Source organism: Meles meles, chromosome 19 (genome assembly GCF_922984935.1).
Source record: "Meles meles chromosome 19, mMelMel3.1 paternal haplotype, whole genome shotgun sequence".
Classification (NCBI taxonomy): domain Eukaryota; kingdom Metazoa; phylum Chordata; class Mammalia; order Carnivora; family Mustelidae; genus Meles; species Meles meles.
In genome coordinates, this window is record NC_060084.1 from 16,645,606 (window position 1) to 16,668,499 (window position 22,894).

Below are 22,894 nucleotides of genomic sequence, written 5' to 3' on the forward strand. Positions count from 1 at the left end.
ATCCTCCTGTATCTACTACTTCTTAGTCTTTATAACACCAAAACTACAGAAATGCAGAGTATCTCCATAAAGTTCTTTGATTTAAAAATTGTAAAGTTAGGGTAACTGCTATGATGAAATTAGCCTTTAAAAGGATATTTATTAAAGTTCAAACAAATATATACATATATGTATTTCCATACTTTGAATTCCTATAACAAATGGAAAATGGTTTTAAATATATCTAAGAATTAACTGTATTTTTTGCTTAGTGAACTTGAGGTTCATATTTGCTGAAAGGAGAAAGTCCTGTGTTCTGGAAGGATCACATATCAATTCTATTATAATCTAACAAAGGTTTAAAACTAAATGAACATTATACAGATGCCTGGGTGACTCAGTGGGTTAATGTCTGCCTTTGGCTCAGGTCATGATCACAGGGTCCTGGGATTGAGTTCTGCATTGGGCTCCTTGCTCAGCAGGGAGCTTGCATCTCCCTCTGCTTGCCTCTCTCCCTCACTCTCTCTCTCTGACAAGTAAATAAACAAAATCTTTTTTTTTTAAAGATTTTATTTATTTATTTGACAGACAGAGATCACAAGTAGGCAGAGAGGCAGGCAGAGAGAGAGAGAGAGGGAAGCAGGCTCCTTGCTGAGCAGAGACCCCCTGAAGTGGGGCTCGATCCCAGGACCCTGGGATCATGACCTGAGCTGAAGGCAGAGGCTTTAACCAACTGAGCCACCCAGGTGCCCCATAAATCTTTAAAGATAAATAAATAAAACTAAATGAACATTATGAAGTTCATGCATTGCGCTCACTAGCAAAATCTTAAAGGTAGTCACTGAAATTTTTCTAAATGAGTATAATATACAAAGAAATAAATAAATGAGTAAACCATAACCAATACACATAATAGACAAAGAAAACCAGAGCTTAAATTTATGATTTCTTCTTGTCAATGTTCTGATGTTCTTTAGGCCACAGATACCTGAATAGGTAGTACAATGTGCCATAATTACAGTTTTAAATAAACCTTTCTGAATCTCCCAACAATAACACCAAGTGATAACAAGCATCTGAAGGACATGCTTATGTATGTACATTTGTATATGCAAATGAGGATGTGCACATTAAGCATACACATGTTAAGACACAGATCAGATGTATGACACACACACAAACACAAATGCATTTTAAAGGAATTCTGGCTCTTATCAAAGCAGTTTACTTTCAGCCACTTTAGTACATGTGGCACAGTTCTAAATACAGAGTGAGTGATTAGTAAGTACATCAGTTGACCTGAATTGTGGAAATGAAAGTATTACCAAGGTAATATTAAAATACAGCTATAAGTGGGAATAAAAAAATTTAAAATTACCAAAAAATAAAGTATAAGGACCCAACCAATCCTTATTCTTTCTCTCCTCAAGCCTTCTGTATTTAAACAACTGTGAGCCAGGGACTGGACAGATTGTTGTTTCCAGCCAGACACCAAAGCAACAACAGGAAAGTGAAAAATGTTAAAAATCTAAAATGCATTCTTTGTTTTGGGAAACACATCTCTTTGGATTCTTTTTTTTTTTTAAGATTTCATCTATTTTTTTGAGTTGAGAGAGAGAGCATGAGCAAGGGGGATGGGCAGAGGAAGAGGGAGAAGTAGACTCTCCACTGAGCAGGGAACTTGATTCAGGGCTCAATCCCAGGACCTTGGGATCATGACTTGGGCCGAACACAGACGCTTAACCATCTGATCCATCCAGGTGCCCTTCTCTCTGGATTCTTAAAGATGATATGGTGATCTCAGATGCCAGTAAAGGGCCTAATGAATGTTCTTGGGCTCCCCAAAGGAAGAGAGCACATTGAGGACACAACCCAGAAAGCACATTCTGTGCCCAAGACTAAAACCAGAGCCCTGAAGCCCTTTATGTGGTCACTAACCACTCTACAGTGAAAATGGGTGGGAAACACACAGGTGAGAAAGTGTGGATATGGTGGCTTTAGTTGAAATCCAAGGTGGGGTCTTACTAGTCATTGGTGTCACTACTTGAATCATCACTGTGGTTGTAAGGAAAATATCAACCAATTACTAATGAGTTGAAAATTATGTCATTTTGACAATATTTAAAAAATTATCCCTCTGCTAGTGTTAGAAGATGACTCATGGAAATGTTACCTATGCAGTTCTAAAGCCATGGAGATCTCTCACTTTCCAAAAGCAATGGAAAGAAAGATAAATTACAAGACATTCTTCCCTTTAAACATTTTCTCTTTTTATAAAATTCTATAAAGCTGTTTATAAAATAAAATACATAGAAAACAGGAGAAAAATTAAGTAAACTGTATTGGAACCAAGATAATCAAATTCGTGTTACCTGGATGGTTCCATCAATTAAGCATTTGCCTTTGGCTCAGGTCATAATCCCGGAGTCCCAGGATAGAGCCCCGCATCAGGCCCCCCGCTCAGTGGAGAGTCTGCTTCTCCCTCTGACCCTCCCCCCCTTTCATGTTCTCTCTCACTCTCTCTCAAATAAATAAAATTTTTTATTATTTTTTAAAATATTTTATTTATTTATTTGACAGAGAGAGAGGTCACAAGTAGGCAGAGAGGCAGACAGAGAGAGGGAGAAACAGGCTCCCCACTGAGCAGAGAGCCCGATGCGGGGCTCTATCCCAGGACCCTGAGATCATGACCTGAGCCGAAGGCAGAGGCTTAAACCACTGAGCCACCCAGGCGCCCCAATAAAATATTTTTAAAAATATCAAATTAATTCAAACCATATTAGAAACTCTGTGTCTTCATTTTGATTATTCTTTGTTCTTGTTAAAATGGAAAACAATCTGGAAATATCTATACATGTACATACATATATACAAATGAAGCGATAAGGACTAGCCACAAGAGGGCGCTTCAACAATGAAAAGACACCACCAGGCTTCTCTCCTTTAGATGCTTATTTCAAAATTTGAAGACAAACTCCTAACTCAAAATTCCTTATTTTTCTATAGCCATAAGCCTTATCATATGCCCATATTTTAAGGGTGTCTATCCATATCTTAGACTCTAAATCTTCTGAACAGAAGGTTAGGCATCTAGTACTTAGTAAATCAGTCCTTACACTATCATATACAGATTAAAACAATGAACACCCAAACTGCCACGCTGAACGGAGGGTGTTATAAAGGAGCCATATATAAGGTTTAGGGAAACTTTACTACTGAAACAGAAGAACCAGGTTTCTTCCATCAAGATCATTTTATGCTGCCATATTTTAGAATATTTTTGAGTCTGGCCCATATAAAAATGGTTTTTACTTTATTATTTTTTAAGATTTGTTTTAAAGATTTTATTTATTCATTTGACAGAGAGAGAACATAAGCAAGGGAATGGCTGACAGAGGGAGAGGGAGAAGCAAACTCCCTGCTGAGCAGGGTCCTGATGCGGGACATGATCCCAGAACCCTGGGATAATGACCTGAGTGGAAGGCAGATGCTCAACCAACTGAGCCACCCAGGCGCCCCTTTTAATTAAGATTCATTTATTCATTTGAGAGAGAGAGAGAGAGCATGAGTGGGAGGGGCAGAGGGATAAGGAGAAGAAAAGGGAAAATTCCAAGCTGGCTCCACACCCAATGCAGAGCCCAACATGGGGCTCAATCTCTGGACCCTGAGATCATGACCTGAGCTGAAATTAAGAGTTGGACACTCAACCAACTGAGCCACCCAGACGTCCCTGGTTTTTACTTTATTTTTTTTTTTTAATTTTATTTATTTATCTGACAGACAGAGATCACAAGTAGGCAGAGAGGCAGGCGGGGGGGCAGTGGGAAGCAGGCTCCCTGCTGAGCAGAGAGCCCAATGCGGGGCTCAATCCCAGGCCCCTGGGATCATGACCTGAGCCGAAGGCAGAGGCTTTAACCCACGAACCACCCAGGTACCCCCCTGGTTTTTACTTTAAACAAAGTATAACATTTCCATGTAATTACTATTAGAAATGGTATGTCAGGATCTATACCTAGAGAGACCTCCTTAAGTAGCTCAGCAGCAGCATGGCAACCCTGAACAAGTATCCTGGTCCAGGTCGACAGATCCCGATGTGTCTCCACCCTGAAGAGATGCATCTCAATGCCCTGCCGAGAGCCTGTTCTGGTAGCAAATGTGAGGTCAGATCCAAGTGAGGGTGATCGACATCCGGAGCCAGAATGAACCAACCTAGGACCACAAAGGGGGCAAAGATCAAAAGTAATTAATGTAGCGGTGTAAGAAAATGTCAGCAATTTATGCTGATACATAAGCAGAAAGTTATAAAAGCCACCTCCAGTTTTGGAAAAGTATATTTCAAAACAATATTATACTCTTTGAAGTATATGCTCTTCTGTTTTCCCATAAAATGACCCTTCAAGTCACATGCAGAACATTGGGCTAGATGAGTTAAGGCCCAATATTCCATTCCTTTTTATGCTCTGAAAAGGCTGCGCAGGTCAAAGAAAGGTTCAGTTTTGACTCGGACGTGTTAAGCCCTCACATACAAACAGCCTCCCCTCTTATCAGCATCGCTCACTAGATGGTACTTTTTTTTTTCCTACCAAGAATGAACCTACACTGACACATCATAATCACACAAAGTCCATAGTTTACTTTAGGGGTCACTCTTGGTGTTGTGAATTCTATAGGTTTGGACAAATGTGTAACAACATATATCCATCATTATAATATAGAGTATTTTCAATGCCCTAAAAATTCTCTTTGCTCTGCTTATTCATCCCCTCCCCCTGTCAACCATTTATCTGTATACCTTTTACTTCCTTTTCTTAACTTACTGCATTAGCAAGAATTGCTGTATGATGTTGAAAAGGATGCTTAATAATATGCTTAATAATGAGAAACACAAAGTTTTCCCATTACGATCAGGAACAAGAAGGGACAGGACATCCTTGTCTTGTTCCTGATCGTAATGGGAAAACTTTGTGTTTCTCATTATTAAGCATATTAGCTACAGATTTTTTGTAGATAGTTTTTATCAAGTTGGGAATATTCCCCTCTATTCCTAGTTTACTTTCTTTTTTTAAAATCAGAAACGGGTATTGGATTTTGTCAAATGACCTTCCTGCATCTCTTGATAGATTCATATGATTTTTCTTGTTTAGTTTCTTTTTTTTTTAATATTTTATTTATTTGACAGACAGAGATCACAAGTAGGCAGAGAGTCAGGCGGCGGGGGGGGGGGGCGGTGGTGGGACGCAGAGAGTCAGGCGGCGGGGGGGGGGGGGGGCGGGCGGTGGTGGGACGCAGAGAGCCCAAAGTGGGGCTTGATCCCAGGACCCTGGGATCATGACCTGAGCTGAAGGCAGAGGTTTTAACCCACTGAGCCACCCAGGCGCCCCTCTAATTTAGCTTCTTGATGGGATGGATGACATTAATTGATTTTAGAATACTGAACCAGCCTTACATATCTGGGATAAATCCCACTTGGTCATAATATATAATTCTTTTTATACTTTTTTGGATTTGATTTGCTAATACTTGTTGACGACTTTTGCATTTGTATTCATGAGAGATATTGGTCTACATATTCTTATAAGGTCTTCGTCTGGTGTTGGTATTAGGGTAATGCTAGCCTCACAGAATGAGTAAGTATTCCTACTGCTTCTGTCTTCTGAAAGAGATTGTAGGGAATTTCTTCCTTAAATGTTTGGTTAGAATTCACCAATGAACCCATCAGGCCTGGTGTTTTCTTTTGGAAGACCTTACACTTGCCACAAAAATTAATTCAAAAGGGATCTTAGACCTAAATGTAAAATACAAAAGTATAAACTTGCAGAAGACATTTTAAGAGAAAACCGAGGTAATCTAAAAAGATACAATACAAAAAGTGTGATCCATGAAAAAAAATTGGTAAGTTTTAAGTTAAAAACTTCTGCTTTTTGAAAGACACTGTTAAAAGAATGAAAAGATGAGCCCCGGAGTAGGAGAAAATATATGAAAAGCACATATCTGATAAAGGACTAATATCTAAAATATACAAAGAACTCTTAAAACTCAACAATAAGGAAACAAAAACCCAGTTAAAAAATGGGGAAAAGACTCATTTCTTAGTATATAGCCAAAAGAACTGAAATTAGATTATTGAGATATTTTACATCTATGTTCATTGCAGCATTATCCACAATAGCCAAGAGGTGAAAGCAACTTAAACGTCCACTGACAGAATGAATGACTGAAGAAAAAGTGGTATATACATCCAACAAATTATTACTCAGTCTTAAAAAGAAGGAAATCAGGGGCACCTGGGTGGCTCAGTGGGTTAAAGCCTCTGCCTTCGGCTCTGGTCATGATCTCAGGGTCCTGGGATCGAGCCCCATATTGGGCTCTCTGCTCAGCGGGGAGTCTGCTTCCCCCTCTCTCTGCCTGCCTCTCTTCCTACTTGTGATCTCTCTCTCTGTCAAATAAATAAATAAAATCTTTAAAAAAAAAAAAAAAAGGAAGGAAATCCTGTCATACACGCCCAACACACATGAACCTTTTAGACATTATACTAAGTGAAATAAACCAGTCACAAAAAGACAAATACTGCCTGACTCTACTAATATTAGGTACCTATAGACCAACTCTTAGAAACAGAAAGTAGAATGGAGAGTTGAAGGCAGTAAGTCATAACAGCGGCTATGAATCTCAGGGTTTCAATGAAATGCTTACATGAACACTTCATCTAACTCTTGATTGATTGGAGAAGGGACCATTATTTCTGATAAATGTTGTACCTGGGGATTTTGCAAGTCCAGTCTGTTCTAAAAGGTTTTATTTTTAGGCTGTACAAATTATGATAAGAATGAGACATAACTAGGGTGTCTGTCAGTAGACATGCGACTCAACCTCAGGGATGTGAGTTTGAGCCCTGTGTTGGGTGGAAAGATTACTTAAAAAATAAAACCTTTTTTAAGATTTTATTTATTTATTTGACAGAGAGTGAGTAAGAAAGAGAGCACAAGCAGGGAGAGTTGCAAGCAGATGGAAAGGAAGAAGCAGGCTCTCTACCGAGCAAGGAGCCCAATGTGAGTAGTTCAGTTAGTTAAGTGTCTGACACTTGATTTCAGCTCAGGTGATGATCTCAGGGTGATGAGATGGGGCCCCACTTTGGGCTCCATGCTGGGCATGAAGCCTGCTTAGGATTCTCTCCCTCTGCCCCTCCCCACTCAAAAAAAAAAAAATCAATGTATTGATTATATATAGTAGGAGCGAACAATCTATAAAGGAAATTAAGAAAAAAATCCATTTATAAAAGATCAAAATGAAAAATACTTAGGAATAAATTTAGCAAAAGAAGTATAAAACTTATACTCAGAAAACTCTAAAACATTCCTGAAAGAATTTAGAGACCTAAATAAGTAGATACCCTTTATCATGGACCAGAAGACTTATATTTTTAAGATGGCAATACTCCCTAAATTGATCTACAGATTCAAGGCAATCTCTATGAAATTTAATTTTCTTTTCAGAAATCAACAAGCTAATCCTAACATCCATATGAAAATGCAAGGAACTCACAATCACCAAAATAACTTTGAAAAAGAACAAAATTGGAGGATTCACTCTTCTGATTTCAAAATTTATTTTTTTTTTTTTTTTTTTTTTTTTTAAAGATTTTATTTATTTATTTGACAGAGAGAGATCACAAGTAGGCAGAGAGGCAGGCAGAGAGAGTGAGAGGGAAGCAGGCTCCCTGCCGAGCAGAGAGCCCGATGCGGGACTCGATCCCAGGACCCTGAGATCATGACCCGAGCCGAAGGTATTAAATTGACAGTCCAGAAAAAAAAACAACACCCTCAGTTATGATCAACTGACTTTTGCCAAGAGACTTCAATGGAGAAAGAACAGTCTATTTAACAAATGGTACTGTGATAACTGAATATTCCCAAGAAAAAGAATGATGTGATGTTTGATCACTATTTCACACTACAGAAAAACTGACCCTATATGGATAAAAGAATGAGTCTGGGAGCTAAAACTACAAAACTTTTAGAAAAACTCATAGAAGTCAATTTTTGTAACTTTGGATTGGGGAAGTCTTCTTAGATGTGACACAAAAATGTAAGAGGAGACTGATAAATTGGACTTCATTAAAATTCAAAACTTTTGTGCTTCCAATGACACTGTCAAGAAAGTGAAAAGACAACTCATAGAAAAGGAACAATATTTGCAAATCGTATATTTGATAAGGTATTTGCCTACAGAATATATAAAGAACTCTTACAACTCAATAATAAAAAGGGGACCCAATTAGAGGATCAAGGATTTAAATAGATACTACTCCAAGGAAGTATACAAATGGCCAATAAGTACATGAAAAGATGCTCAACATCATTAGCTGTTAGGGAAATGCAACTTAAAACCATGAGGGTGTGGAGAAAATGGAAAACTCATACCCTGTTGGTAAGAATTTCAAATGATGTTGTGCCTGTACTAAACAGCCTGGTACTTTCTCAAAAAAGGTTAAATATAGAGCTCCATATGACCCAGCAATTCTGTTCCTAGCTATATATGCCCCCAAACCAACATATGTGCACATTAAAAACCTGTAGATGAATACTACAGCAGCATTATTCATAAGACTCAAAAAGTGTAAATAAGCCAAATGGCCATCAACTGATAAATGTGGTCTATCCATACAATGGAACATTATTCAGCCATAAAAATAAATGAAGCTATGACACATGCTACAACATGGATCAACCTTGAAGACAATACGCTATGGGAAAGAAACCAGACATAAAAGGCTACATATGATTCCATTTATAGAATAGGCAAATCTACAGAGACAGAATTAGATTCCTGGTGAGGACTGGTGGAGGGGAAAATGAGAAGCGACTGTCAATGGGTAAAAACTTCCTTTTTAGGGTGATGAAACTGTCCTAATATTGATTATGGTGATGGTCATACACCTCTGTGAACATAATAAAAACTATTAAATACCACACTTTGAATGGGTGAATTGTATGGTATATGAGTTATCTCAGTGAAGCTGCTAAAAAAGTAACAGTGAAAGGGTGCCTAGATGGTCAGTTGAGCTTCAGACTCAACTCTTGATTTTGGCTCAGGTCATGAACTCAGGGTTGTGGGATTGAGCCCTGCGTTGGGCTCCACACTCAACCAGGAATCTGCTTGTCTCTTTCTCCCTCTGCCCCCCACCCCTGACTCTCTCTCTTGCTCTTCAAAATAAATAAATAAGGGGTGCCGGGTGGCTCAGGCAGTTGGGCATCTGCCTTCGGCTCAGGTCCTGATCCTAGGGTCCTGGGATTGAGCCCCACATTGGGCTCTCTGCTCAGCGGGGAGGCTGCTTCTCCCCCACCCCACCCCCTCCGCCTGCCTCTCTGCCTACTTGTGACCTCTGTCAAATAAGTAAATAAAATCTTTAAAAAAATGTAAAACAATGCTACTCTTCACATTTTTTTGTTTTAGAAAATATTATTTTAATAAAAATTAGTAATATTGAAACATGATAGGTTTTTTACTTTTATTTTTAAATTAATTTTTTAAATCTCTCCCATTTAACTTCTAATTAGTAAATATCAATTACTATAACCCACAAAAGCAAAAGCATGTTTGTGTTTTCATTAGTTTTTAGGAGTATATAAAGGTCCTCAGACCAGAAAGTTGGCAGATGACTCGTTTAGTGCTTTTCAACTGGCTACACATCTGAACCATCTGGATAAGTTTTTATTAGTAAGAATAAGATTGCCTGGATCAGTTAAGTCTGAATTTTTGAGGATTTGAGCCAGACGTAAATAATTTTTAAAGCCATGCACCAGGTAATTCTAGTGTATATACAGGGCTGAGAACTAATGTGATTAACTTGGCGTTTTAAACCAGTACATGATAGATAGATGAGAAGAAATTACCTTTTTCTTGAAAGACAAACTGTTGCCTTTTATCTGAACCCATAGTGGCTTTCTGACAGCTAAAAGAAATGTAAAGGAGCATCCATTTGCTCTTAGAAATCCCTGTGCTTGGGACATCTGGATGGCTCAGTCAGTTAAGCGTCTGCCTGTGGCTCAGGTTATAATCCCAGGGTCCTGGGATGGAGTTCCCACATCTGTCTCCTTGCTTAGTAGGGAGCCTGCTTCTCCCTCTGCCTGTAGCTCCTCCTGCTTGTGCTCTCTCTCTCTCTGACAAATAAATAAAACCTTAAAAAAAAAAAAGTCCTTTTGCTTAAATTATCATTACAGGAGTGAAAGATAGAACCAGCAAACTTTTAGAAAAATATTATAGGTATATGGCCTACAATGAAGCTAAGAACAGGCCATTTTATTTACTGCTCTTTGAAGTACTATCCTCATCTAAGTTTTCAGAAGTTCTATAAGAAAAACATTGTTTGACAGTGATTTTCTTTTCTAAAAGATTTTACTTATTTGTTTCAGAGAGAAAGAGAGAGAGTGAATATAAGCCAGGGTGGAGGGTTGGAGGGGGACAGGGGAAAGGCAGAGGGAGAAGCAAACTCCCTTCTGAGCAGGGAGCCCCACAGAGGGCTCGATCCAAGGACGCTGGGATTATGACCTGAGCTGAAGGCAGATGCTTAACGAACTGAGCCACCCAGGTGCCCAAGAGTGCACGTTTTTTAAACTGCTGCTTTGGGTGTCTGGGTGGCCCAGTCCATTAAGCCTCTGCCTTTGGGTCGGGTCATGATCCCAGGGTCCTGGTATGGAGTCCCACATCGGTGTCCCTGCTTGGCAGGTGGGAGTCTGATCTTTCTCTCTCTCTCTAATAAGTAAATAAACTCTTTAAAACAAATAAAACAAACTGCTGCTTCTATACTGGATCTCCTTGGGTGGTTTCTTGTGCTGTCTCTTTAAAGGGTGGGGACTCCGCTTCCTAAGGCTCTTGGGCCCTCCCAGAGCTGAGCCCACTGATTTTTAAAATTTCAGGCTTTAAGTAGTTCCCCCCACCCCACCATTGTAACAACTCAGGAAATTCAGCCCCTCTCCCTTTCAAAGTGAAATGTCTCAGGGTTTTGTCTTCCCTGTGCAGGCTTCCTGATGTAATGGTCTCTGTTTCTTGCCCTGTGACTGTGCTGGTGGCTCCCTTCCTACTGTAGATAGTGGTACAACGAAAGGCATTAAAAAATTAATGTGAAGAATGGCAGTGTTTTGCATTTTTGGCTAATCTCTATATATCTAGCTTAATAATATCTAGCTTTCCCAACCATGTTTCTGCCCTTCCTACCCCCTTCAATGCAACGTCTTCTCTGCCTTTAGCTGTGGTGTTTGTTCTGCCATCCTTTGGGTCATTTTCTGGATTATTTATGCTGATGTATTATCCAGCTGTATGTTTCTGTGGGATGAGGTGAGCTTAGGGTCCTCCTACTCTTCCCAGCCTTTCTCCACAAGTTGTTTTTTCAAGTGAAAAATGGTGGTCCATGAAAAATCACAGCTAGTTCAACTAGCAAGTCAACCACACACGTGGTTTCCTTTGAAACAACCATCATACTTCAGTACGCAGCCAAAGTGCTTGTGAGTACTTCCCCCCTCAACTTACAGAATATTAAGAAGATGAACACTCAAGGGTTAAGATTAAATAAAACTAAATTTTTACTGTTCCAACAAAGACATTTGGGGGTTAAACTGGCAACCAACATCCCCTTGGCCCCCAACATCCGGCAAGTCCATATGGTTTGGTATGGAATCAACTACCTTGATTCATGATAAAGCACCAGCCATTTTACCAACCCTCAGTACCAAAATCAACAGGGAAAAAAAGCAAATAGCATCTTAGTATTACCAAGAAAATAGTTTCAAACTCAAAGAACCCCCTGAAAAGGGGATCCTCAGAGGTTCATGGAAGTATGCTTTGAGAACTGCCTCACTGAGCAGATGCCTATAGAACCAACATGCCAATTAAACATGAGTTATCTCAGCAAAAGTTAAGTTTCAGAATTATTCCACATATGATCCAAGTAAGACAGAGCATGGGCAAAGTGACAGGGTGGAGCCTACCATTTCAGTTTGATTGCTAATCCCATGTCAGACATTAAAAAATATAAAGTCTGGGAGAATTTTTCAGGTTTTGATTATGAAATATTTGGCAGAGGAAATCTAATTCAAACCAGCTGCTAGACTCTGGCTGGGCCGCAGTTGGTTAGAACATGCTGCCAAAAGGACCCCTTTAGTGGGGAGGCCAGATGAGCTCATGCAAAAGCGTTTTAGCTGCTTTTGCCCCCTAAATCCTGTAAGCACAACACCATTCAATTTTCCATATTGTAAAGTAGCCACACTGTCTTTGGATCTTTTTCTTCTCTAGTCAAACAAAGTTTATAGGAAAAGACTACAAAATGCACATCCTACAAAATCCATAGCACCTTTAAAACCAATGTGTTTTTCTACCTGTATCATGTATCTGGGCTTAATCTTAAGAAATATGTAAAATAGGGGCGCCTGGGTGGCTCAGTGGATTGAGCCGCTGCCTTCGGCTCAGGTCATGATCTCGGGGTCCTGGGATCGAGCCCCGCATCGGGCTCTCTGCTCCGCAGGGAGCCTGCTTCCTTCTCTCTCTCTCTCTGCCTGCCTCTCTGCCTACTTGTGATCTTCTCTCTGTCAAATAAATAAATAAAATCTTTAAAAAAAAAAAGGAATATGTAAAATAAAAATTAAAAAAAAAAACTTCATTTATCATATTTTACTCAAATTCCTCACCAGTGTGAAAATACCCATTATTAAGTGTACACACACACATATCTTGGTTTCTAAGAATCTGTAAATGTGCAAACCAATAAATGATATTAATTTATATTACTCTAACAACATTCTTTGATTTTCGAACTACAATTAACTCTCATTTTATTAGGGACTACCTACTTTTGTGGGTAATCAAAGTTATTGATTTCTTTTCCTTCTCTATGTGTTTATACTATCTTCTTTTTTTTCCTTGCCTCCTCTATTCATAAGAACATGTTCCAGAGTATTAGGAGTAGAATTAATGAAAGTGAATATTCAGCCCTTTTTCATTACTCATAAATCTCAAACCCTCTCTTTCTCCCACACCAAAAAGACATAAGACACCACTTTCTGGCCTTGCTGCTCTCTGTGGGATACCTCTTGGTCTGGTTCCATCCTTTGGTTTCTCTCTGTGGCCAAACTCTACCCGCTATGGGAGGCAAAGGATAACTAAGGCCCACTTAGTTCTATCTTGCAGTGACTTTAACCAATTCCACCTCACTGACACAGACACATGGAAAAAACCTCTCATCTGCTTGTCATCTTTGCTCCTAATCTACTGGTACTTCCTGCACAAGGAGTAAACAATCCTTGTTGCAAAGTAAATTAAACTTACTTACCTTTTAAAAGATTTTATTTATTTATTGAGACAGAGAACAAGCAGAAGAGGCAGAGGGAGAGGGAGAAGCAGGCTTCCCCTGAGTAGAGAGCTCAATGAGGGGCTCGATCCCAGGACCCCAGGATCATGTCCCAAGCTGAAGGTAGATGCTTATCTGAATGAGCCACCCAGGCACCCCTGAATTAAACTTATTAAGAAACAACATGTTCAGAGGCACCTGGGTGGCTCAGTTGGTTAAGCAACTGCTTTTGGCTCAGGTCATGAACCCACGGTCCTGGGATCAAGCCCCCCATCATTGGGATCCCTGCTCAGCGGGGAGCCTGATTCTCCCTTTCCCTCTGCCGCTCCCCCTGCTTATGCTCTTGATCTCTGTCAAATAAATAAATAAAATCTTAAAAAAAAAAAAAAGAAATAACATGTTCAGAGAGCTATAGGCTCCACCCATTTAATTTATGGCCAAGTTCAATTTGCAGGTCTAGGTTGATCCAAATAATACATTTGAATTCCTCACATTTAACATGAAACATTCACTATTTATAAAAACTATTGGATAGGGGCGCCTGGGTGGCTTAGTGGGTTAAGCCTCTGCCTTCAGCTCGGGTCACGATCTCAGGGTCCTGGGATCGAGCCCCACATCGGGCTCTCTGCTCAGCAGGGAGCCTGCTTCTCCCTCTCTCTCTGCCTGCCTCTCTACCTACTTGTGATCTCTCTCTCTGTCAAATAAATAAATAAAATCTTAAAAAAAAAAAAACTATTGGATAGAGCTAAGTTCCTCTTTTAACAAAGGCCAAATCAACCCAATTACACTTTTTACACAGAATTCCTTTTTGACAGATTATTAAAGCAGCTAACACTTACTTATGCACATACAACGTGTTAGGTAAATTGTAGCATTTTATAAATATTAACTCATCCAATACTCATACCCACCCTATACCATTAGGATTCAGTGAACAAACTGAAATTCTACAGCAGAGAAAGGTTAAGAAACATGCTGCTGATTACCGACTCTAAGTGGCAAAATAGGGACTCAAATGCAGTTTATTAAGGATTGGTCTTCCATTACACCTTTGGGGTTTTGGGGTAGATGGGTTGTTTTAATTATAACAGCTTTATTATTTTTTAAAGATTTTTTTGTTTTAATTTAACACAGAGAGAGATATCATAAGTAGGCAGAGAGGCAGGCAGAGAGAGAGGAGGAAGCAGGCTCTCTGCTGAGCAGAGAGCCCGATGCGGGGCTCAATCCCAGGACCCTGAGATCACCACCCGAGCTGAAGGCAGAGACTTAACCGACTGAGCCACCCAGGTGCTCCTATAATAGCTTTATTGAGATATAATTAATGGATATTAATATACACAGAATTGTGCAACCATCACATTTAATTTTAGCACACTTTTTAAAAAAAAGATTTTATTTATTTATTTGACAGAGATCACAAGTAGGCAGAGAGGGAGGCAGAGAGAGAGGAAGGGAAGCAGACTCCCCACTGAGCAGAGAGCCCAATGTGGGGCTCGATCCCAGGCCCCTGGGATCATGACCTGAGCCGAAGGCAGAGGCTTTAACCCACTGAGCCACCCAGGCGCCTCTTGGCACACTCTTATTACCCCAAAAAGAAGTCCTATACCCATTAGACATCACTGTCTATTTTTCCCAACCCTCCCCACCAACCCAATCCTTGGCAATGAACAACCTACTTTCTATTTCTATAGATTTACCTACTCTGGACATTTTATATAAACTAAATAATACAATATATGGTCTTTTATGTCTGGCTACTTTCACTTATGTATGTTTTCTTTCTTTCCTTCCTTCCTTTCTTTCTCTCTTTCTTTATTTTTTTAAGAGTTTCTTTATTTATGTGACAGAGAGAGACACAGCAAGAGAGGGAACACAAGCAGAAGTGGGAGAGGGAGAAGCAGGCTTCCCGTTGAGCAAGGAGCCCTATGTGGTGCTTGATCCCAGGACCCTGAGATCATGACCTGAGCCAAAGGCAGATGCTTAATGACTGAGCCATCCAGGCACCCTGCTTAGTGTGTTTTCAAGTTTCATCCATGTTGCAGAATGTATAAGAACACATTCTTTTTTATTGCTGAATAATATTTCATTATATGGATATACATTTATTTCTCAATTGATGGACAGTTGGGGTTGTTTCCATTGTTTGGTTATTATGAATAATGCTGTTGAGAACATTCACATGTAAGTTTTTTCTTTTCTTTTCTTTTTTTTAAAGTAAGCTCCATGCCCAGTGTGGAGCCCAACATGGGGCTTGAGCTCATGATCCTGAGATCAAGACCTGAGCTGAGATCGAGTCAGATGCTTAACCAATGAACTATCCGGGCGCCCCTCATGTACAAGTTTTTGTGTAGACATAAGTTTTCATGTCTTTGGGGTAGACAACCTAGGAATGGAATTGCTAGGTTGTATGGTGACTCTATGTTTAGCCTTTTGAGGAACAGTCAGACTATTTTACACATCAACTGCACCATTTTACATTCCCATCAGCAATGTAGGAGGGTTCCATTTTCTCCACATCCTAGTTTACACTTGTTATTATCTGCCTTTTTAATTATAGCCATCCTTGTGGTTGGGAAATGGTATCTCACTGTAGTCCCAATTTGCATTTCCTTCATGGCTAATTATGTTGAGATCTTTTCATTGTGCTTATTGGCCATTTGCATATCTTCTTTAGACAAACTTTTTTTAGATCCTTTCCTCATTTTTGAATTGGGTAGTTTACCTTTTTTATTATTGAGGTGTAAGAGTTCTTTATATTTTCTAGATACAAGTTCCAAATTAGATAAACGAACTGCAAATATTTTCTCCCATTCTGTGGGTTGTCTTTTCACGTTTTTGATGGTGACATCTGAAGCATGAAAGTTTTTAATTTTTTTTTTTTTTTTTTTTTTTTTTTTTTTTTTAAAGATTTTATTTATTTATTTGACAGAGAGAGATCACAAGTAGGCAGAGAGGCAGGCAGAGAGAATGAGAGGGAAGCAGGCTCCCTTCAGAGCAGAGAGCCCGACGTGGGACTCGATCCCAGGACCCTGAGATCATGACCCGAGCCGAAGGCAGCGGCTTAAACCACTGAGCCACCCAGGCGCCCCCGAAAGTTTTTAATTTTAATGAAGTCCAATTTATTTATTTTTTTCTCTTGTTGTTGTGCTTTTGTGTACTATCCAAGAAGGTCTGCCTAAGCTAAGGTCACAAAGATATACTCCTGTATTTTCTCCTAAGAGTTTTAGTTTTAGTCTTAAGTCTTATTTATATCTTTTCCCTATTTTCAAAATAATGTACACTGATAGTAGACACAGAACCATACTATCTCCTTCTTTAGTACCAAAGGCTTTGGTAGTCTAGGCCCCATCTAGTCAATGGCCAGAAATTATTTGTTTATAGGATTGTACTTTCTAGTATTGAACTAAGGCGCATCTATGGGATGTCACAGATTTCTGCTCCATCTCTCTAGTGACACACAATTAAGGAAGTGTCTAAGGATAAAGCTACTCCTTGCATTCTATGACCATAACTAGAGTATAGGCTTCTTCCATAGAATTAAAACTTAAGAGATCTTTTTTTTTCAAGTTTTTATTTATTTGACAGATGGAGATCACAAGTAGGCAGAGAGGCAGGCAGAGAGAGGAGGAAGCAGGCTCCCCGCTGAGCAGAGAGCCCAATGTGGGGCTTGATCCCAGAACTCTGGGATCATGACCTGAGCCGTAGGCAGAGGCCCTAACCCACTGAGCCACCCAAGTGCCCTGAAACTTAAGAGATCTTTTAGTCATATTCATCAACTCTAAATCTTTGGGAGATACAAATTTAATTGTTGGAATCATAACTACTGAGATATGTCCACATGTTTTCACAGGATTCCTGTCATGCTCCCAATGTAACTATGACTGAGAAACTATAATTTAAGTAATAGAATCGAATTTGATTAAGATTTATGGAAGTGCTGAGATGACTCAGTCATAGTTCTTAACCTCAAAGAAATTATAATTTAGTGGGAATTAAAAATAAAAAAAATCCAGAGGTGGGAAAAACAAAACCAACCCAGAGAACTGATGGTTAAATTCAGTCTTTCTGTAGAATCCTTATGTCCTCAAGGAATTAATGAGGGTGCACCTCCCTCATTCTTAGGTTCAACAAATCCTTTATCTGTATTCTGTGATCTAGGTGCTCCAGCTCTAAATTACAGAGAAATTCCTAAAAGTTATGTGAAAAGTATATTTCTATAAAAAGAATGACATATGTAAGACAACTTGGAAAGTTGAAGGAAATCCTATATACCGTGAAAGTCTTCCTGTAATTTAGAGAATACTCCTCCTCAAATGACTCTTGGTCTACTCTAAGCAGGAACCCTTATCACCACTCCTACCCCCACCACACCATTCCTCGGAGGACATACCAGATGGCCTCACCACGTAGCCTTTTTTAAAAATACCAAATACTTTTCTGTGGAGTTCCTTTTTAATGTATAGTTTTTGAGTTACTTCAAAGCCGGATTTTTTTAAGCCCCAATAAAGTTAAAAGTGAATGTTTTCTAGTTTCAGACTAGTTTCTAGTTACCTTGTAAGAAACCTCGGCCCCCAAATCTACATATCTCTATTCATTTCCCTTCCAACTTTCCACATCTGGCATGCTAGAAATTTCCTGTTGCTTTAAGTCAAATCAATGTTTATTTGCTGGCATCAAAATTATGTGCTCTTATACTAGAAAGAGAACTGAAGAATATTTTGGCTGATTTGTGTGGTTTATCCACAGTACTATATACTGGTTTAAGTGAATTCATCACACAGTCAAAAGGTTACCCCAATTCCAGTGGTTTTCTAGTCACAGTCAATAAAGTAAAGGAAAAAAAAACCCTACTATTTATCTTCATGACTAAGCAAGACTTGAAGGGAACAGTTCTAGGAAGCTGTTTCAACAACTTAAAAAATGCTAATGACAGAAAACATTTACTGAGCCAGGAGCTGCAAAATAATCAATAAGGTTATGAAAGAAAAGTTTTTGTCTCAACCATCTATGTCTAGTACTTAAATGCTATTTCAGGTACCTAATATAATAGAATTCACTTTAAAATTTTTTGGTAGATTTAGAGTAGGACAGCTATTTTATTTTATATTTTTGTCTTTAAACTTACCTTGTGGCAACAAGAGGGTAGCTATGACATGGTGATGCCCAGGCATCCCTTGTCCACGGCATACAGTCATAAAGCAGCAAATCCTTCTCAGTCACAGCCATGAGGACAGGTCTCCATTGTTGTCTTCCACCATCTAGTTTTGCCTGTTACAATGGTAAAATCCAGAAAGCAGAGCTAACTATAATGTTATGTAGCTGTAAAAGTCCCTTCAGTGATGGTCTAACATAGTGGATCTCCATTTTGTTCCCTGAACCTAAGAGGCTTGAAGAACAGGAAACATCCCATCAGGTTCCTTTCCACTGGCTAGGATTCTCCACTGTGAGGTGGATTGTTTCAGCTGGAAAAGCTCTTCCAGAGTGAGTTAGAGACATTACCTAGTGATAGGACTCTGTTTTTACAGAGTTCCCCATTATACTTTAGGAAGTTTGTTTTGTTTCAAATGTACCATTGCATTTACCCGCATAAAGCTCAGTTATCTCCGTGAGGATTTAAAAATTTAGGGAAACAGCCACTATTTATCCATATTGTCAAGAATCCAAAGCCATAAAGCAAAAGACTATGCTGAACAAAATCCCTGGTATATCAAAACATTTCTCCCCATGAAACAACAAACAGGGAATGCTTAACAATAGTGTTATTTTTACACAAATCCTAAAACAAAAACAAAAACCACAGATGCTTCAGCTACCACTGATGGCTTCAAGGAGAAATCAAAATGATGAATCTACTTGTCTCTTATAGAGTTGTCTTTAAAGCTACTTCTCGGGGCACCTGGGTGGCTCAGTGGATTAAGCCGCTGCCTTCGGCTCAGGTCATGATCTTGGGGTCCTGGGATGGAGCCCCGCATCGGGCTCTCTGCTCCGCGGGGAGCCTGCTTCCTCCTCTCTCTCTGCCTGCCTCTCTACCTACTTGTGATCTCTCTCTCTGTCAAATAAATAAATAAAATCTTTAAAAAAAAAAAAAAAGCTACTTCTCATTTTCTCTTCCTTAATGACATCTGAAGGTCATTTGAACATGTCAGAGCACCTTAAGAATTTATCTATAAGATGAAAAGTAAACTGAGTGGTTTGGTTCTGTGTTATAACATCTACTACCAGAACTCTCCCCTTGTAGTTAGAGCCACGAACTGATTCCAGGAGTTGGAAATGAATTCTAGTGAATTCTAGTGAAGTTACCTATGTTCTTTTATGTGCTGGAAGCACAAAATATAAGGAAGATAAGGGAAGGGAATATATGACCCTACTCTGAGATTCCAGCAAGGTTCTATAGAAATGATTTTACTTTTCTGGTCAGTGAACCCAAGTTTTTCTAAGATTCTATATTTAGTCTCTGGGTAACTCTATAATTCCTGGAGGTTATCAGTTCCAAAAAGTTCTCTTGGATTCTTATATTTATGGTTCACAGATAACCCAAAGGGATTTCTAAGTCTTTGTCTCTGAGATTATTATGAATAAGATTTCAAAAGGGAAGACACGGTAGTCTTCCCTTATCCATGGTTTTGCTTTTCATGGTTTCAGTAACCAACCGTCATCCATGGTCCTGAAGAAGATGATCCTCCTTCTGACATATGGACAGAAGGTCAGTCATAGCTTAATGCTCTATCACAGTGACTATGCCATTCAACTCACTTCATCTCACATCACCATAAAAATCACTAATATAGTACAATAAAATATTTTAAGAGAAAAAGAGACCACATTCATATGACTTTTATTATAGTATACTGCTATAATTGTTATATTTTATTATTAGCTCTTGTTAATCTCTTACTGTGCCTAATTTAATACATTAAATTTTATCATATGTATGTATGAATAGGAAAAAACATAGTATATATATAACATTTGGTACTATCTATGGTTTCAGGCATCAACTGGGGTTCTTAAAACATATCCTCCATGCATAAGGGGGACTACTGTAATGTAAAACCTATCTTCCCAAGAGGTTAAAATGGCAACCTGACTTTTTTTTTCCCCTTAAAGATAGGTAGAGAGAGAGGAGGGGGAGGGGAGAGATAGAGGCGATGGGAGAGAGAGAATCCTAAGCAAGCTCCATGCCAAGTACAGAGTCCAGTGCAGGGCTCAACCTCACAACCCTGAGATCATGACCTGAGCCAAAATCAAGAGTCAGATGCTTAATTGCCTGAGGCACTTAGGCATTGCAGCAATCTGACTTTTTAAAATGAATTTTTCCCTTAAGTTGTAAGAAGAGATTTTGAAGGCTGCATCTGGAATACCTAAGTTAAATGTATTTCTTCCCAGAGAAGATATTTCAGGCAATAAAGGAAAATTGCTAATACCAACAGAAGCATTATCTAATTTCAAGATAGAGAATTTTTTGTTCAACTAACAATTTTTTTAAAGATTTTATTTATTTATTTGACAGAGAGATCACAAGTAGGCAGAGAGGCAGGCAGATGGGCAGGGAGCAGGCTCCCTGCTGTGTGGAGAGCCCCATGTGGGTCTCGATTCCAGGACCCTGAGATCATGACCTGAGCCGAAGGCAGAGGCTTAACCCACTGAGCCACCCAGGCACCCCTCAACTAACAATTTTTAAAAAGTGTTTATTCTTTGGTCCTTTTGAGTCTATAGAGTCTTAGAGCCTTAAGTCTTTTTTTTTTTTTTTAAGATTTTATTTATTTATTTGGCAGAGATCACAAGTAGGCAGAAAGGGAGGCAGAGAGAGAGAGAGAGAGAAGCAGGCTCCCCGCTGAGCAGAGAGCCCGATTCGGGGCTTGATCCCAGGACCCAGGGATCATGACCTGAGCCGAAGGCAGAGGCTTAACCCACTGAGCCTCCCAGGCTCCCCTTAAGTCTTAAGAGAATTTCTTTTCCTTCTTCTACTTATCATTGTAGAAAAATGAAACATCAATTTAAGTCATTCTGTTTGTCTATCTGCCTTTAGTATAAGGATACTGTTTGCTTTCAGTAGAGTCAAAATGCTTCCTGCTATATATATAGCATGTATTTTTAGTTGTGGTATCAGGACAAGCAGCCTTGGGGCTCCACTATTAAGGTTTTGGCCAGAGAAAAAAGAGATACTAATGTTAGGGTTCTGGTTTGCTTGTGTTTCAACACCCACACAAGCATAATACCTGGCCAAACAACAGCCTTGGCCAAATTTTATTTTTTGATAAACAGTGTTGAATAACACTAAAGATTCAACTAGTGTTGAATAACACTAATAGTTACTATTCATTCCCTAAATCCTAATCTGATAAATCAATCTTTTGACGGGTGATATACTTCTGTTATTCTGTTATTGTGATACAAAACAGAGAACAAAAACTAAATGAGCCATTCCACTAATGATCATTTAGCATACTTACACATTTTGAGAATTATCAGGAACAAATTAGGAACTGTGGGAACAAAGCTTTCTTCGGCTGTCTTGGCTTTTCTAATCAATACTCAACTGCTTACAAATATTGGTTTTATAGGTAATATATGCCCCTCCCCCCATTTGGTGGACTTAAAGAAAATTCTCTTTTAAGAATATAACCAATAAAAAGTAAACTATCAGTCACATAAAAATCAGTATCAATGAAGGGACAGAAGTCCCTGTGCAGAGAAGAGATTATCTGTTGCTTACCGATTGATTATCTGTAGTATAGGTTTCTGCTATTTTAAGCAAACTCAGTTGTTTTTTTTTTAAGATTTTATTTATTTATTTGACAGACAGAGGTTACAAGTAGGCAAGAGAGGCAGTCAGGGAGAGAGAGAAGGAAGCAGGCTCGCCGTGGAGCAGAAAGCCCGATGTGGGGCTCGATCCCAGGACCCTGGGATCATGACCTGAGCCGAAAGCAGAGGCTTTAACCCACTGAGCCACCCAGGCGCCCTGCAAACTCAGTTTTTAAACAATGTGAAATAACAAAAGATAAATTAAGGAGAGATAATTTAAATAAATAACCTTCCTAAATTTATCCACAAAATGACTTTTTTTTTCTCTTTTTAGAAAAAGCGTGAGGTCAGAATCAGCATGGGGGGAGGGGCAGACAGAGAATCCTAAACAGGTTCCACATCATGGAGTCTGACGCCCAATGCCCAGGACTGTGAAATCATGACCTGAGCCATAATCAAGAGTCAGGCATTCAATGGGCTGAGCCACCCCGGTGCCCCACAACTATCTTTGCTAAGTACAACTGAAACAACTTCATTTCTATGCAAGATTTTCGGTAAATACACCTTATGCCAAAAGAAATGTTTACCTCTAGTGAATAGATTATATAATCTAAAATTATTTTAACCACCTTCACACTCAAAGAATTAATCTTATAGAAAAGGCTTTAGCATTTACAGAATTCAAACTTTATCAGATACATAAGCTCATTATAATACTTATAACACCTCTGAAAAATGTATTCAGTCTTGCTTGAACACCTTATACCAACAGTGATATCTGATTTGGGTAACCCAAACAACAACTTCAAAAAAGTAAAAATGAAGAGTATT

At 39.1% G+C, this 22,894-nt stretch overlaps 1 protein-coding gene across 1 annotated transcript in view; it reads right to left on the bottom strand.

Annotated features, from left to right (window-relative positions):
- Nucleotides 1-22,894, bottom strand: part of SNTB2 (syntrophin beta 2) — a 110,787-nt gene that overhangs the window by 12,417 nt on the left and 75,476 nt on the right. The window contains exons 4-5 of the mRNA XM_045988062.1: nt 18,444-18,586; nt 3,992-4,188 (exon numbers count right to left, since the gene is read on the bottom strand). Of these exons, the coding sequence (XP_045844018.1) occupies nt 3,992-4,188; nt 18,444-18,586 (340 nt within the window). The remainder of the gene's footprint in view (nt 1-3,991; nt 4,189-18,443; nt 18,587-22,894) is intronic.